The sequence below is a fragment of the Passer domesticus genome, chromosome 15 (assembly GCF_036417665.1).
Source record: "Passer domesticus isolate bPasDom1 chromosome 15, bPasDom1.hap1, whole genome shotgun sequence".
In the NCBI taxonomy this organism is placed as follows: Eukaryota; Metazoa; Chordata; class Aves; order Passeriformes; family Passeridae; genus Passer; species Passer domesticus.
The window spans coordinates 13,593,839-13,610,768 of NC_087488.1; the positions used below are offsets into that span (position 1 = coordinate 13,593,839).

General features: G+C 48.1%; 1 protein-coding gene across 5 annotated transcripts in view; it reads right to left on the bottom strand.

Moving 5' to 3' along the window:
- Positions 1-16,930, bottom strand: part of TNRC18 (trinucleotide repeat containing 18) — a 56,458-nt gene that overhangs the window by 12,423 nt on the left and 27,105 nt on the right. For 3 of the 5 annotated variants that reach the window (XM_064390291.1, XM_064390293.1, XM_064390290.1), the window contains exons 10-17: positions 15,873-16,820; positions 15,050-15,225; positions 14,217-14,353; positions 13,618-13,746; positions 11,629-11,803; positions 10,225-10,585; positions 7,581-7,865; positions 295-534 (exon numbers count right to left, since the gene is read on the bottom strand). In XM_064390291.1, coding sequence (XP_064246361.1) covers positions 295-534; positions 7,581-7,865; positions 10,225-10,585; positions 11,629-11,803; positions 13,618-13,746; positions 14,217-14,353; positions 15,050-15,225; positions 15,873-16,820 — 2,451 coding nt within the window. The remainder of the gene's footprint in view (positions 1-294; positions 535-7,580; positions 7,866-10,224; positions 10,586-11,628; positions 11,804-13,617; positions 13,747-14,216; positions 14,354-15,049; positions 15,226-15,872; positions 16,821-16,930) is intronic. The other 2 variants (XM_064390292.1, XM_064390294.1) reach the window with 2 other exon arrangements.

Below are 16,930 nucleotides of genomic sequence, written 5' to 3' on the forward strand. Positions count from 1 at the left end.
TGCTTGCCTTTGCAGCATGTCTTGTTGAGAATTTGCCAAGTAGGAAAAGAGGAAACTTTGACATAGCCCCAGCTGTCCCTAAGGAAGCCACTGCTGCAGCTGCTAACCTGCCACGTCCATGACTGGCTTCTGTCTCCCTATCAGGCCACTTTCCCCACCCTCAGCATCAGGACCAAGCTGCCAAAGTGAAGAAAAGGCAGCTCAGTGTCTGGCTACACAACCTGCTCTCTTGCAGCACAGCTGGGACCTCCCAAACCTTCCAGCTTGCCCCCAGAGCACCAGCATGGAACTCACCCATCAGGCTCTGCCTCTCCTCCTTCTTCTTTGCCTTCTGCTTGGCCTCCAGCTGGATGATGGAAAGAGGAGGGGGAACGATGGGGCTGGGCATGGCGCTGGCAGCAAACCTGGCCAGAAGGCCCAGGCCACTCTCATCCAGGGCAGGTGATGACAGCCTGTCTGTGCCATCCGTGCCATAGTCCTCTGCTTCCTCCTCTTCCTCCTCATCGTCGTCGTCCTCCTCCTCCGAGCTGGAATCTGGCACGCAGAAAAGAGGGAGCCCATTACAAACCTCACGGAGTTGTGCACCAGCCACACTCCCAACCCGAACCGCACCTCTCCTGCTGCTCTGTGCCCACCAAAGTGGCACTGAGCCACCCAGGACCGAGCCACAAGACGCTGGCCATGGGCACACACGTGTCCTTGCAGCCATAGAGCCGGTGTCACCCTGCCTGCCACCACCCTGGAAGGACACAGCAATGCAGGTACAGCAAAGAAAACCCACTCAGGGCAAGGGAGGGAAGAGCAGGGTGTTGGCAGATTTGAAAAGGATGCCAAACACCCCTTCCCTACAGCTTTCAGGAGGAATTAAAATCTTAATTCCTTTGAAAATCCCGACCTGGGAGCTGTGGGATTCCCCTCCCACCCACCAACACTTCCTCCATAATGAAATCCATTAGTGTAATCAGAACCAGAGATCAGCAGGGAAGGGGAATACCAGAGAGCAGCCTGTGCCATGGCAGGAGGCAAGGGGAACACGGGGAGGAGAAGGGGCAGGAAGCAAAAATGCAAAGAGGGGGGGAGAAATAATAATTCGAAAGCAATGGATTTGGAATGCATAAGGGAGGAAGGTGTAGGTAGTGTTGGAGACAAGGAGCAGTGTTTGAACCCTGTGCCTCAGAACTCTCTCCATGCCTTTCATTTCCCTCTCTACAGCTCAGGACAGGGAAGCCCGGCTCAGCACAGGCAGGAAGAGCTGCCCACAGCCAAAATCTAATTCTGGCAAAGAAATCAGCCTCACTGCCTGCCTCAGCTGACACCTGCAGAGCAGTGGGCTGAGGGTTTCCTCTAGGGTGTGTACACAGCAGGTATTTTGGGGGTAGATGCTCTGAGAGTGGCACCTCTCCCTCCCTACAGCGCTTCCCAAGAGTCTGTCAGCAGCTCAGAGGCAATTAATTTTAACAGCATCTCATCCAGTCAGTGCTGGTGAGCAAGCCACTTCACAAATGCACATACACCACACACACACTTATACACACACATATATGAGCAAACAGATCTATAAAAATATATATATTTAACTGTGAAAAGTGGGTCTGGAAAAGATATTTCATTTCTTTTGAAATTGAGGGCTTAAGTAGGATCATTGAGGCTGCTGGAAAATTTCCACCACTAGCAGGAGCCCTGTTCTGAGCCCACTCCCCAGCTCCTACCAGCCACTACCCTTGTGTCTGAAATCCAGCCAAATGAGAAACCAGATCCCTTCAAAATGAGCTGGAATGAACATGAAAATCCTTTTCTTTTCACATATGCCCTCTGGGATAGATAAAAACGTCCTCAACACTTGGTTGCTCAGAAAAAAAAATACAATAACACAAGTGTTATTTTTCCATGATATTAGAAAGAACAGGAATATCAGAAAACAATGTTCTCATCCTTGTATTTTATCAACTGAGGTAGCTGGCAGCTTTTTTTGCCTTTTTTTTTAATATGGATGACTTATCTCTGTAGCATACATCTGATAGTCAGAGAATACTAATTTTTAACTGCATAAAAATTCCTTCCCCATTTCAGTTGCTCAGACTCACTCCTTGTGAAATAAAAATGCTACTAAGCCTACAGTCCTGCAGTCAATACCAAGAAATCCACAACCCTGTTCACTCCTTGCATAAAAACCACATGCAAAAAAAAATCCACAGCAAATTGGGATCAGATTCCTTCCCCTACCAGAAAACGGGTCACTACTGCTGTTTTTACATCACATTTTGCCAAAGAGAAAACAAATCCAGATGAACTTTATTCTGAGACATGAAAACCACCTGCCTGAAAAGCAGGAAAACTGTGCCTGAGTTCAGTGCCACGCTGTGGGGTAGTGAGACCTTTCCCATCCATTCCACCTAGCTCTGAAATTCAGCAATTTTCAACAAAAACAGGGGGAAAAAAAGAAAAAAAATCAACCTGTACAGCCCCTCATGCCAGATCTGAGAGCTGGCTGAGTGACTCAGTGAGCAGCTGGGGAGGAAAATGAGGGGGGAAAAAACAGGGAAAGTTTGCAGGAAAATCCATGACCAGCCCAGCCCCACTGGTTCAGCCACATGGGCTGCCCAGCAGCACCATTCCTTCAGCACTTCCACTCTGCATGTGCAAGGGCAAAAGGGTGCCCAGCAGCTGCAGAATTTCAGAGGCACTCAGGTAAAACAGATTTAAAAGCCAGGAAGGCAGTGGCTGCTCCTCAGGCTACAGAAAATACACAGCACAACGAGGTGCCTGGTGGTTATTCCAAACTCCTGCTCACACACGGCGTCACGCTACAGAAAGACAACTGAAGACAGTCCCTTGTCAGCATTTTTACCACAACACTTACATTTTTATCTGCAGGAGATACAATTTCCAGCCTGAAAATAACCCCATTTAACACATTCACAGCACAGATCTGTCCTCCTCCACCTCTCACGGCGAGGATAGATCTTGCTAACCCCACTCCACATGCACAACACAATCCCTGCTCCTCTTCTTTCTGATTTTTCCAAGGGACAAAAAGTAACAAATGAAGCAAAAAGAAGACATTTGGGGCTCTGCTCCAAGCCCACATGCTTCTAAAGTAAGTCCCCAAACTTCTGGCCATGGTGGCATGGTGCTCTCTGTCCATCTGTGTGGCTCCTTGGAGAGGCTGGTGCCTGTATTTAATGGGAAGCAGAAGTTTTATTCCTCCTGTACCCAAACTATGTGTGGGTTTAAAATTAACTATGCACAGATGCCTTTGCACAATTGAAGCCTCAATTTTTTTTTTCGTCCTGAAAAGGTGATTTTTAGCTAGCAAGGGGGAAAAAGACATTTTTTTAAAAAATCATTTTTTCCTTCAATGGCAATTCTGTTAACACTGAGAGAGGGTAAAGGAAAAAATGCTCAAAGTTAAAAATATCTTTTCTAATTGACATTTTTAAGAGCATGTATATGTGTGTATATACCCACACACGCAACCACACGTGTACATACACAACTCCACAGCCAAAACAAACAATACATTCATATTTAAATGCTACTGATGCCACATAAACTGGAGCCAAAGATTCTTTTAATTTTTACCTGCACTAAATTAAAACCCAAACCCAGTTAAGAATACTAAGTTTTCTCATTGCTTTTAACAGCTAAGCTGCCATGGTATTTTACTGTAGGATAGCAGTAAATGAAGATTTGTTAATGATGAACAGAAATTGGTTAAGCAATTTGGTTTTTAGAGACTGATGTATGTAACAAGACGGGTTGAGGGGGGTGTGAAGAGGAAAGGCTGGGGAAGGGAGGGAGTAAAAACACACACTTAAAACAGTCATTTCACATTGTAAAAATAAACAGCATGATTTTCTCATAACACCAAGCAGGTCTACAGCATACAAAGCAGGCTAAGTACAGGCAGACTTTAGACAGCTACTGGGTCATTAACATCTGATTTCTGCAATCTGTCCAAATTCTGGAGGTTACTTATTTTTGAGTGTCCAATTTAAGACTGTACCTTTTTTTTTTCCAGATAAGCCAATACTCATCATTGGAAGATTCTTCTCCTTGACATGTGCTGTGCTGTTGACTCCAGAAGTGCTTATAAAAATTTAAAAATATTACAACTATCACATGGGAATGTGTAAGGAACTGGTTATCACTGCTCTGTGTTTTTTTTTTTTAATTGGGGTAAAATCATCCTCCAAGTCAGGAAAAAGAGAACAGAAAAGAAGGTACTAAATTCTTAAGGAAAACAGAGTATGGAGGAGGAGGACTTATGGGTCTTTGGTTTCAGAAAGCTCAAGGAATTACCTATCCTGATGGGCTTTAGCCCACATTAGCAGTTTCCTCTCCAAGGTGACTGGATTAAAAACCACAAGCTTTGCCTCTTATCAGAATGGCAACGGGATGTTTGGTCTGTAAGAAAGCAGAGTGTCCCCCCTGATCCATGTCTAACCAGATGACAGAAAGCAGGTCTTCCTGCAGCTAATCCCACCTCTGACACAGATACTGCAGGGCCAGGCCCAGGCAACACCCCTGACACGGGGACATTTCTGCACCGTGGTCCAGAAACCTTTAAGGTTTGCATCTCAAACTCATCTGCAAATCCTTGTCCTGGCTGGGCTAAGGGGCTCTCCAAAAGTGGTTCTGCGAGCAGCAAAGCATTTCTGGAGTCCTCAGACACACACACACACACGTGCAAACCTTCCATGTGAGACTCTTCACGGACAGAGGAAAGCTGAAAGCGGACAGCAATCATTTTCAAAATTAAAATAACCAAGAGAATGCAAAGAGCTACGTGTCATTATTCATGGAGGCAACATCGAAACGTCTGAGGCTGACAGATGACATAAAGAAAAGTTATTTTGCCTACCTACATAACAATGGTCAAGGTTCAGGTTCATGGCTAGTGACCCTCGCTGAGAAGTGTCTGCCCTACAACCAGCCAACCACTTTGCTTCTTTAGTGCAGCGTGAGAGCAAATGCAAGAGACCGACACAGACATTCAAAGCATCATGGATAGGGGCAGGGGTGAAAGGGTTGGTCAAGCAGCTGCAAGGAGAAAGCGAGCACTTCTAGAAAAGCTGAGGTTATTAATCGGTTTAGTATTCAGGGAAAGCCATCAGAAACCCTATTACCCAAATATCCCTTCAAGAAATGCTTCTGACAAAAAATAAAAAAAAAGAAAAAAAAATAAAACAATCAAAAAAAATTCATTTGCAGGAAAAAAAAACCAAATTGTAACCAATAATCCCTTCCCACCTCCCTCTCCATACCCACCTCCCACCCCAGGAGGTTTTGCATCTTTGGTTTCCCCACCATTAACTGACACCCCAATGGGATTTGCAATGCATTTCTCCATTTGTTCCAGATTCCCCAACCTCCTCCAATACCCCCTCCCCTCCCCAGATTTTATCCCATAAAACTGGGATTTTTAGTTATTTTTTCTAATAAAGCAGACAGGTTACTTGAAAAATTGACAAAGGGACAAGTTACCTCTCTGCTTACCTGGAGCAAAACCAAAAAGCAAACCCAAAACCCCCATCAAGAACTCGGCACCTAAAAGGGATTGATATCCTCAAAATTTCCAACAGCAGCAAAACAAACAAAGAAAAGATGCAGGAAGGAACAAGGAAGGGAAGAATGGAAGTTAACGCAGACTCTTCATGGAAATGTGGTGGCCTTACATAAAATTCACTACCCCCACAACTTTTGGGTCCTCTAAAGAACATTTTTTTTTTTTGACACATGTATTTCTCTTTTGGGTTTTCTTTGAAATGAATTGGTGGGTCCAGCCCAGAGCCACATCAAAACAAATCAACATTCTGTATCTTTCTGTCATGTTTGATAATTTTCTCTTCTTTTTAGTTTTTCCTTTTTTTTTTTTTATTTTTAGCTTTAATTATCTTCCTTTGGAGGTTGGGTTTGGAGGGAAGAAAAAACCAAACAGGTGCACGAAGGAAATTAACATCAAAAAAACTCAGAAAATAAATTAAAAAAAAAAAACCACAACAACAACAACAAAAAAAAAAAAAAAAAAAAAAAAAAGCCAAACTATCCAGCCCTGTTTTTCAATTAACAGCCCTGAGCAGTGTAAAACACTAAAAAGCTTTTGCTGGGCTACATCCAGCTCTGCCATGTAACTTAGATAACAACTGGGGATGCTCTTGCTTTGCATTCAGCCCAGCCGAGCTAGTTTCTTTCGGGAGCTGAGGGCTCATTAAAATGACCTTTCCCCATGATTATTATTTAATGAGTGCGCTCTAAAACAGAAACCCCTTGTGTCTCTGGAGGAAAAGTCTCAAGTAATCTCTTTTCCCACTGAAGTACTAATGACAGGCTGACAAAAAAAAAAGCTGCAAGAAAAAAATTGGGTTGAGGGTGAGGGAGGGAAACTGGAGAGTCAAATTTAATGCAGTAATTGCCACATCCTTGAGCACCGTGGGTTACGTCTGGGTATCTGAAAAAAAACAAAACCTACCACCCAAAAAGAGACACAAAAACTTGACATTTGTGTTTTAAAAAATTAAAAAGAAAAATTTCTGGCTGTTAAATACACCCTCCTACACCCTCCTGCAGCAGCAACAAGGAGTCAGTGCCTCCATGTTTTATGTGCCTGCCTGGAGAGAGTCTATCAGCAAACAAACTGAGAAAGATAAAACTAAAAATGGGTGGAAAAAAAACAAAAAAAACCAACTTAAAGGGGTTGGGGGGAAAGGGGGAAGACTAGGCTTTATCTGGACAAAGGCAGCAGGGATATTTGAATAATAGAGAGTACCCCAGACTAGGTTAATTCCAGTTCTACTGATGGGGAGTGGGAGCAGGAGGGGGATGCAGAGCAGGATGGAGTGAAGCAGCAACCTAATCGCCTGATAAGAGACACAGCAAGAGAGACAAGGTACACAGGTTTAGTTAAAAATGAACTCGGTATGTTTAATAAAGCTTGGTAAACCAAATTGCAGTACAAACATCAAGTCACACGGCCACACAACAGTACCCCGGTAATAAACAAAAAAAAAGAAAAAAAAAAAGGGGAAGGAAAAAAAAAGGGGGGGATAAAAGAAAAAGGAAAAAAGGAAGAAAAAAAAATGGGGGTAATAAACAAGAGGTGAAAAAGCAAAGGAGGGGAAAATAATAAAGGAGGGGAAAAAGGGGGAAAAGGAGGAAAGTAATTTAAAAAGCTCCTTTCAAACTTTGACAATGCTCATGCCAAAATAAAATAATAATAATAAAAATAATAATAATAATAGTAATAATAATAATATAATGGTGGTGGTGGCAGCAAGGAAGGAAGTGAGGTTAAAACTGAAGGGAGGAAAGGAACAGGAAAGCAGGGAGAGGCGGACACTAAAACCCAGTGGATATAAAAGCTCTAAAAGAGCCAGCCAGTAAAAATATCACAATGATACAGATACAAAAAGGATAAAAAATAACCGCTGGGGTGATAAAGCAGGCTACGCTGCCAAGGACAAAGATGGCCGCCCTGGCTCCGACCATCAAAATGGCTGACCCCGGCCCGCCAGGCCCCTCGCCCCCGCCCCGCTCCCACACGGCCGCGGCACGGGGTGCGTTCGCTATAAATTAATAACCTTGATCGAACGAGTCCTCCGAGGAGTCGCTGAAGGAAGATCCCGCCTCGGCCTCCCTCAGCAGCAGGCAGAAGGGCTGCTTCCGCCCCGCCGCCGCCTTGGGCCTCAGCGGCCGCCCGGCCGCCACCGCGCTGCGCGGGGCCGCCCTGGGGCCGCCGGCCGCCCGGCCGCCCTTCCTGCCCGTCGAGCTGTACAGGCCAGGCGGCCGCGGCTTGGCGGCGGACGGGGGCTGCGCGGGCCACTCGTCCCTCAGGGATCCCTCCTCCTCCTCCTCCGAGTCCGTATCTGTGGTCAAAGCGGGTGGGAAGAGCGTTACATCACCGAATCGGGGTTTGGGGATTTTAGGGGGTTTTGGTGCCACCACTGTCCACCCCTGCCCAGGCGCTCCATCATAAGCCTTGAGCTCAACAAACACAGAAATTCCTTCTTTTCATCACAAACAGACATTCTCTACCTCCTCATCCTCCTTTAAGATCCAAGGAGTGTTTTTAGCTTGGCAGCAGAAAAATGAAGCAAACATTTCCACTATGAAAATGTCCACTGAAGGCACAGCACTGTCAACAACTGGACCATCAACCTGAATTTGTCTTGGCTATGGTGATATTCAACACTCTTGACCTGAATCTCCTTTTCTACATGAACCAGCCCTCGCAGAGGGTTTTCAACACGTGTGGTTGGAGCAAGCCCAGCTGCCAAGAAGGCAGGATGTCTAACTCCAAATGTCTGACTCCAAACACCCTGCCCCAGATGCTCCACGGCGTACGCCGCAGAGGAGCAGGGACCAAGGCGCTCCTTGGTCGGTGAAGCATGGCTTTACAAAGCTGCTAAGCCTTGTGGGAGGTGAGAAGTTATCCAGCCATCCCCTCTGGCATCTGATGAGAGGGACAAAAAACACATGGTACCCCTGGATGCAACAGAAGTGGGTGTACATTGTCACCTCCCCATTTGTGGACATGCCCTCAGCTCCACAGCATTACAGACATTGTGGCATCATTCCCCACTCTACTGCACTGGGTTGTGGAGAGGAAGACATGAAGAATGGCAAGTTTAGGAAGCTCAAAGCCCAAATACACAAATTATTTTGGACACCTGACTTTTCTTAAAATCTGTGAGGGTAAGATGCTCAGTTTGCCCTTTGGATCTATGCCCAAAGTTTTCAGGACTCCGAGTAAACAATACTGAGGTCAGGAAGCAGAAGGACTTGGCGCCAGTCCTGCTTCTCCTTCTCCACATGAGCAGCTCAGCAATCATAGGAGGTGCTGCCATATGCTCAACCTGCCTCCCCAAATCCACCATGCCTGAGTGACCAAACGACAGGCTGAGGCCCTTCCCTTGAACCTGAACACAGCTGAAAAACCGAAGCTGAGATGTTTCCTCAGTCACAACAATCCTGAGCTGAGACCTGAGAGACAAAGGGGAACATTCCTACACCAGCAGACTCACTGGACAGTGGTCAGATAGAAGCTCTCTTAGGTCTGGGAGGGAGCTTTTGTCCATGAAACCACAGTGCCAAGTGTGAAGGCACTGTAAAAGCTCCCTCTGCCACGAGCCAAGGCTTTAGCTCCACCAACAGCCCATCTTTTCTCTTCCCATTAGCTCCAGAGCCCACAGTTTGGGAGACACGTGCCTGTCCTTGGGAGTAAAGCACACTCAAGAACAGAACTGCTGGGTAGTGTGTACAGCACAAGAAGCCAAAGGCTGTGTTCAAGTCCAGTGGATACAATGACTCCTATTTTGCTATATAAATGGCTAATTTCATGCCAAACATTTGTTCCATTGGAGAGTCACTAGCTCATCTTCCCCATTAGTGAAATTTCCAAACTAGTGTTGCACCAAGAGATGTATTTGTTATGCACACAAACACCCCATAAAGGTTTTAACATGGCTTTAAATAGCTGCAAGCAAGGGGAAAGATGCGTGTGCAAGTGAGCTGAGACCATTACACAACGGTCTCAGACCATAAACACTGCCCCAATGTCTGCCTGAACTGTTAAAGACTCTCCTATGTTTGGTTCTACTGTTTTCCCAACATTGTCAGCAATTCAGATTTTTCCTTCTGTAACAGGGGTCAGTTGGTGGAACCTTCACCTCGGGCACACTCTGTGTTCAGAAGTAACACCCACCAAGCACACTGATGTGGGGTGGGGACAAGGACTGATGAGAGCCATGGGAAGGCTCAGCACAGCCAGCCAGGAAGCAAGCCATGACACAGAAGGGCAGGAGGATGCTCAGGAACATCAGTGTCACAGCCAGGCTTTTCCATTCCAACAGATTCCATGGCATCATCCTAAAGCCAAGCCCACTGAACTCAACAAGGACTTCAACAGTCAACTCCCTCCTAGAGAAGAGGCTCCACCTGCTCATCTGACAGGTAGGAGTGTCTACTCTCACCAAAAGCAAGAACATGGGTCAACTTCTTTAAGTGTTTTCCCCACTGATGATGAACACAACACACTGATCATGGCTTCCCCTTGGACAGCAAGATGAGCAGAGAGCCCATGCTGACCCCAAAGATGCAGGAGGAGGAGGTCACTTTTCATTTATGAGCAAAACCAGACCCATCTGCAAGACCCCTTCCAACAGGCCAGAAACTCCCACCACAACCCCTCCTACAGACAGAAGAGATAAAAAAGAGGTTACTTACTATAAGAGTAGCTGCTAACTTCAGATATTGCTGGTGAATGGGAAACCTTGAGCTGATTTTTGACTTTCAACCCCACCTCCATCTTCTTCATTTTGGCAGTCACTTTGTTTTTACCTTCCTTGGCAGTTTTCAGTGACAGGCCCAGGTTCTTGGCCAGGCTCTTCTCCTCCTTGCTTGGCAGAGCCTCGTGGGCTGGGAGGTACCTGCTGCCACCTCCACTGGTTTTGAGCTTTCCCCCAGAGCTCTCAGCAAATTTGAAAGGGGATTTGAGCTTGTCTTGTTTGGTGAGAGACAGGGCCTTGTCAAGCTTGCTGGCCAGCTGCTCCTGATCCGATGGCACCTTCTTCTTTTTGAGCTTTAACTGCCGAGGTGAAAGGAAGAGACGAGGTGAACATGGAGCAGATATCATGGCAGACCTGAGGGATTTTACTAGCCCTCCAAATTGTGTCATACATGTAGTTAATAAAGCCTCAAGGTGATAGTCTCAGCCCCATAGTTGCCATAACCCACCATGGTTCTAAGGAGGAAGAGGAAGATGTCAGCAAACACTACAGTTTTACTCTTACTGAGCACTACAAAACTGCAAGATTAACTTAGAAAACCTGAATGTTCTTCCAAAAGAAATATGTTCATGGAACAACATACTTTGGAGCTCTTTTTTATCTACACCACCTGGTTTTTAGGGTATGTTTAGGTCGGTTTTACAAGCTTTTCTCTAAATCACAAGGATTAAAAATCTTCTTTACCCAAGAGCCAGCCAAATAAATACGGATTTCCACATAATCAACCAGCTCCAGAGGCTGGGATGCCAAAAAAACTCCAAATACCTCTCAGCATGAGCATCAGCACCACTGCACTACAGCCAGAGCTGTTACATCCTTTTCAGTATTTTCTTGCCTCTTGAAAAAAGCAAATATATTTTACATGTGCTACAGCTAGATAACAGCAGCTCTAACTCAGTACTTTGCCTGCATGCATTTTGGATTTCATCACCAGCTTAAAGCTCCAGTAAATATCTCATTGCTTCAACAGGAGCAGAAAACCCTGCATTTGAAATAGCAAGGCTGTGCTCCCATTCCTCCCTTGCTTCAGAAGGTCCATTCCCCTGTGCTCTCTCAATAGGCAAAGGGGTAAGACAAGCCCTGCTCTGGACTCAGAGCCAGTGCAGCACTGAATGCTCTGGCTGGCTCCAAGGCACTTGATTCTGCTGCCTTCCAAAGAAGTTCCACCTCTGTAAGCCAACATTAGCCCCTCCACTGCACACAATCCTCTCCTGAGGAGCATCTAAACCCATGTGAACTAAAAGCAGACACTGAAAGATCAGGAGTCCAAGCCAGCACCAGCAAAGCAGGAAAGAGATGGGCTTTTGGCCCGTGGTTCTATGTTCCCCACGAGGGCACTGACCTCATTTGAGAAGCTGGGAGCTGCATCATGCTCTTCCCAGCTTGGGTTCTTCCCTTTCATCTTGCCACTGCTGCTCTCCACATCCTCGTCCTCCTCTGGGAGGGCCCCTTTGTGCCTCTTCTTCATGCCCTCACCAGTCTCAGAGTCTTCAGAGAGCAACAAGGACTTGCTCAGTCTGCAAGCCAAGCACAGGATGGGTCAAGGTGGGGGGGGCTTTCCTCCCTGTGATCCCCACCAAGCTCAAAAGTGAGGTTAAATGCCTCCCAAGACAGTGGGGATCCTCAGCAGGAGCTGAGTCTACTGTGATGTGACAGCAGTTTAGACAAGGTTTTCTACCAAACTGGAGAGCCAAGGAGCCCTTTTGTGCACACTCTTGGCCACCAGGACAGATGAGGGTGCCTGAAATCAGAGACCTGCAAGGTGGTCTCTACAATGAAGTCCTTGGTGTTTCGACAACAGCCACCAAAAAGTGCCTGATTTGGTACAGAGCAATAAGAGGAAGGACTGATAGCTGAGGGGCCCTTAAGGTCTTTTCCCACTTCTACTTCCATGGATTTTGTAGGTGCAGGGAGAGACTCCTGAGGCCCAGGGAGGTGCCTCACTGCCCAGACACTTTAGTTGCTTTGGTATGAGCAGGAGGTGGCAAGGAAATGCCACACAGGGTGACAGGGAGGGACAAGGGCACTGCAAGGACTGGCTCACTCCAGACTCCAAGTCAGGCCCCTTGTGAAAGGCATTTGTGATCTACATCACTGGACTTGCTTTGGGATTTGGGGGGAAAGGAGAGGGTAAATAAATAAGAAAATAAAATAAAAAATAAAGTAGGTGAGACTATAAGCACGTCTTTCCCGGCTCCCCAGCCGTCTCCAGTAACTATCTGATGGATGATCACTCAACACCTCAAGATCCTACCAAGCTTCCATTTCAAGCTCTCATATGCTGTCTCCTTCACACTAAGCCTAGTGGTCACACCACAAAGCCACTGACACGGGCAGCCTCCTCAGCTTCCAGGCATTTCTCCTCCCTGTATCCTCTCCGCTGACCTGCACAAACAGCTAAACCAACACCTCAGGCCCTGGACACTGGCTGAGGGTGCACCTCCATCTCCCAGAGCAGCCTGCTCCAGCATTCCTGTGATCCAGGGACATGCACACACAACACTTCACACACCCACACATGCACAACTCCAGCTGCCTCTGGATGCCTCCAGCCTGGCCAGCCACCCAAACACAAAGAGCAAAACACGGAGCCACCAAGAGGACAGATTTTCAGAAGCGTTGGTCAGTGGGAGCTGGGCACCTGAATCTGATTTGCAGTCTTGAAAAGGACATTTGCAGAAATATGAAGCACACAGAGAGGCAGCATGGAAATGCCTTCCCATTGGAGGGCCATCTATGGTAGGGTAGATGGCCAACAGTGGTGAGATCCAAACAAGAGCAGCTGGACTTGCAAAAGAGAAAAAAGCAGAGTAGAGGATAATCCAGATGCTTGAAAGAGAGATGTCAGGCAAAACCAACTCCCACTGATTCAGGGAACAGAGAGCAAGACAGAAGAAAAACAGCAGAAAGGTCCTACAAAGTACATAACCTGCAATAGCTCTGTCCTTCCCAGTTCTGACACCAACATCCCCACAACTGGCTCTACAGCACCTGATGCACCATCTGCTCTCCTGAAAGCACACGAGGACACACTGCCCAACTCCAAAACCTCACCTACAGCTCCCTGCCAGCCATCTCACCTCACCGCTGCTCAACTCCACCTGTCCTACCTGCCCCCAGCACCAGACAGTGCTCTGCCCGTGGGGAGGGAGGACACTGGCACTGCATCCCCACCACAAGGACACACTCACGTTAAGGGCACGCGCTTCCAGGGCCAGCAGCCAGCCTGCCAACACAACGAGCCCCCGCTGCAGCCGAGATGCTCTCCCCGAGTCAGACCCTGGCGCAGTGACCCTGCCATGTTCCCGTCTTCCCCAAATTCCAGCCTTACTTTCCACTCTTGCTGTCACTCTTCCCTCTCTCCTTAATGGGTGACAGAGCGCTTGATCCAAGTTTCCTCTTCCTGGGCCTTCCAGGGCCTCTTCTCGCCAAGCTTCTACTTTTCTCGTCATGCTTTTCCCTTTAAAAAAACCATACGCTTCACTGTTAACCAAGGCAACAAAAAAAAACCAAAAACAAAATAAAAAGGCAAAGGAAAAAAAAAAAGCAAAAGCAAATTTTGCAACCGAAAAGCAAAACAAACAGGGAAAAAGTAAAGAAAATAAATCCAAAAAAGAAGAAAAAGGGAAAATAATTAAAAGAAAGCAAGCAAGAACGGGAGCCAACCCAGAACCTTCGCCTGCCACCAAACTGCTAAACTGAGCTGCTGAAGCCAAGGTTGTCTCTAACACAGTCTGCCAGCTGCAGTCACCAGTTACCAGGTTGTCGTGTCACATAGCCTAGGAGTGTGCTGTGCAAAGCTCTGCCGGGATGTACCAGGAGGAGAGGAGAGGAGGCAGGGAGGGATGGAGGGCAGTTTTCTCTCCTGGGCCGAGAGGCAGTGCCCAGCTGGAAAAAACCAAGTCTTTGGGTGAGCAGCCTGTGACTTACTCGGAGTCCCTGCGGCGCTGCAGCTTCACCAGCTCGCGCTGCTTCTCCTTGTAGCGCCGCTGCAGCTCGGCCAGCCTCATCCTGTAGTCCAGCTCCATCGCATCCATGTTCTCAATGGCTGATTTGATGGAGTACATCTGGGGTGGGGAGGCAACAGAGTGTCAGGACATGCCCAGGGGGTGCACACTGGGTGCCCTGCTAACGGCCAAGGTGTGCAGCCTGGCAGAAAGCCCTTCGTGCTGAGAGAGGAGCACAGACCCCTTGCACATCAGCACAGCCTCAGAGTGGTACCCAAGAAAACCAGCAAAGCAAAGATGTTCTGTGCCTTATGCACAGGATGGCATCAGCTCAGAGGGACTGTAACCCTGGAAGAGAAGCTGCAGGACAAGATGCTCTTTTACCTTGTTTAAAAAGACAGATCACAATATATCCTTTCTTACTTGCTCTGTACAAAATAATTTATCAGCCTCTTCCACAGGGAAGGGTCAGCAAATTAAAAATAAACAAGGAGAAACTCTCCTGCCACTATTTTTATTTATCCTCTGGCCAAAACAGTAACACACAGGTTCCTCTGGTTTCACATTAAAACATCACTTCTAGGGCTGACAAGAATCCTGCTGAACCTTGACTAACAAACGAGGGAAGAACCTAAACTGCAGCCCACTGACTCCTGTGCAGCCAGGAATGTGACATGAGGGAACAGCCAGCTCATTCTGTGAATGCAGAGGGGCAGCACGAGCCAGCCTGAGCCCCCAGACTGGGGCTGGGGCAGTGAGTTGTGTGAGTGGATGCACTGGGGCTTTCCAGGCTCAGCCACACTAAGAGCTACTTACTGGTTCATCTTTCTTCTGCATCCAGCTGTACTTTTTGTTGGGATTCAGCTCTCGAGGCAGCCGGATGGTTTTCAGACTTTCCATGAAGGGGGTGGAAAGCACTTCCATGAGCATGTGGGTGCTGGCAGCCAGCAAACTCTCCAACGTTGGCCGGACAGGGAAACTCTCTGGACCTGCTGAGAAAGGCAGAAAAAAAAGCTACAGAAGATCACATTCCAAGGCTGCTTCTCCAACAGGCACAAGGAGGGGCTGATGGCCCTTTCTTGACTATGGTTGCTCAAGGAGCCCCCCAGCCACCCTTGGCCCTCACTTGAGATCTCCTGTTGTACTCAGCCATGGTGTAACTGGCAGTTCCCATCAATTCTCACCTCAGGAAGTTACTGGAAGGTGAGATTCTTTTCAGGACCTGCCAAGCTCTTGGAAAGCGTCATCTGGAGCTACTGGGACCTCTGGTGCCAAACCCCAACAGACTGTGGACTCAGCGCCTGCCAGAAGGGTGTTACCCTGGCAGCTCTCAGCAACTGAGGCTCCGTTTCCGCTACGCATACCACAAACTGTCTAGACATGGCGAGGGCCTTTGGAAAGGAGAGCAGTACAAAAGCCACACGTAGCTCAGCCTGCTGCAACAAAAGCTCTGCTCCAACCCCATCTGAAGTACCAGTACTCCTGCAACTCAGAGCAATGGTCTCCTTGCTGCCTGGCTGAGGCTGTGAGAGATCCCACCTGTGACTCCGCTCCTCTGCCCACATGGAGAGCACGGGGACCATAAGATGGGAGACCCGGCATGGTTCAGAGTTGACCAGACTCCCCACTCACAACTTACTTTGCATTTCTTGCTTCCGTTTCTCCAGCTCCATCTCTGCAATTTCACTCAGCAAAGTGATCCCTTGCAGGAAGGAGTGCTCCAGGGTCTGGTCAGTTAACACCTCCACCTTCATCTGGGGTGGAGTGACAGTGGTGGTAGTCAACAAGGAACAAGCCTGAGGCATTTCTGTAGCAGCCACCAAAGCATTCATCCCAGCCAGTGGGTCACCCGGCTTGATGTCCAGATCTGGGATTTGGCAAGTGATTGCCTCTTCTGTGTAGGAAGGGATCTCCTGCCCCTGCTCCCCCTCCTCAGGAGGCAGGCTGGGAAATTCCCTCGCCCGGGGCACATCAGCACTCTGCAGCTCCATGGCCACAGAGGCCTCCTCCCGCTGGGGCGTCAAGTCCATCTCCGGGGGCTCGCTCTCGGCATGCACAAGCAAACCGTCGTAGTCCATGTGCATGGAGCAGGCTTCTGCTGCACTCCCGCTCTCTGCCTCGGCCTCTGCTTCTGCAGGACAGGCCACGACCTGGTAAGGAGGTGGGCAGCTCTGAAGGTCTTCCTGGTCCTGCTCCATAGCACCCAGGGCTTCGCCCTGGTGCAACAGGAGATTGCAATTGTCCACGTTCTGCACTGGGACGGCAGCGGAGGTGGTGATGTTCAGAGTCCCCATGTCCTGCTCACAGATGCTTTCTTGGCTTTCCTCCATCTGCACCTCTGATTTCACCCTCTCTTCCAAGGATTCCTCTTCTGCTGCTGCTTGGATGGGCTCTAGGATTTTGGACGGAGACAGGTGGATGGGCTTGACCTCTGAGGAAAGGTCCATGTGCTCAGAGCCTTCAGCAGGCAGCGGGATGTCAGGAGCCAGGCCATCCGCATCAGATGCTGCGGGGGGCTGGAGGAGGTAGGGATAGTGTCTTCCAAAGGAGGGAGGCAGGGACTGGAATGGGTATCCAGGGGGAATCTCTGCAAGATATCAAAAAGGACAGACTGTGTAATGGCTGGGTCTCCAAAGCACCTTCTCTCTCACTAAGGCATAGAGCTGGTTCCCTTTGCTTCCATCATCTCTGGTCTCT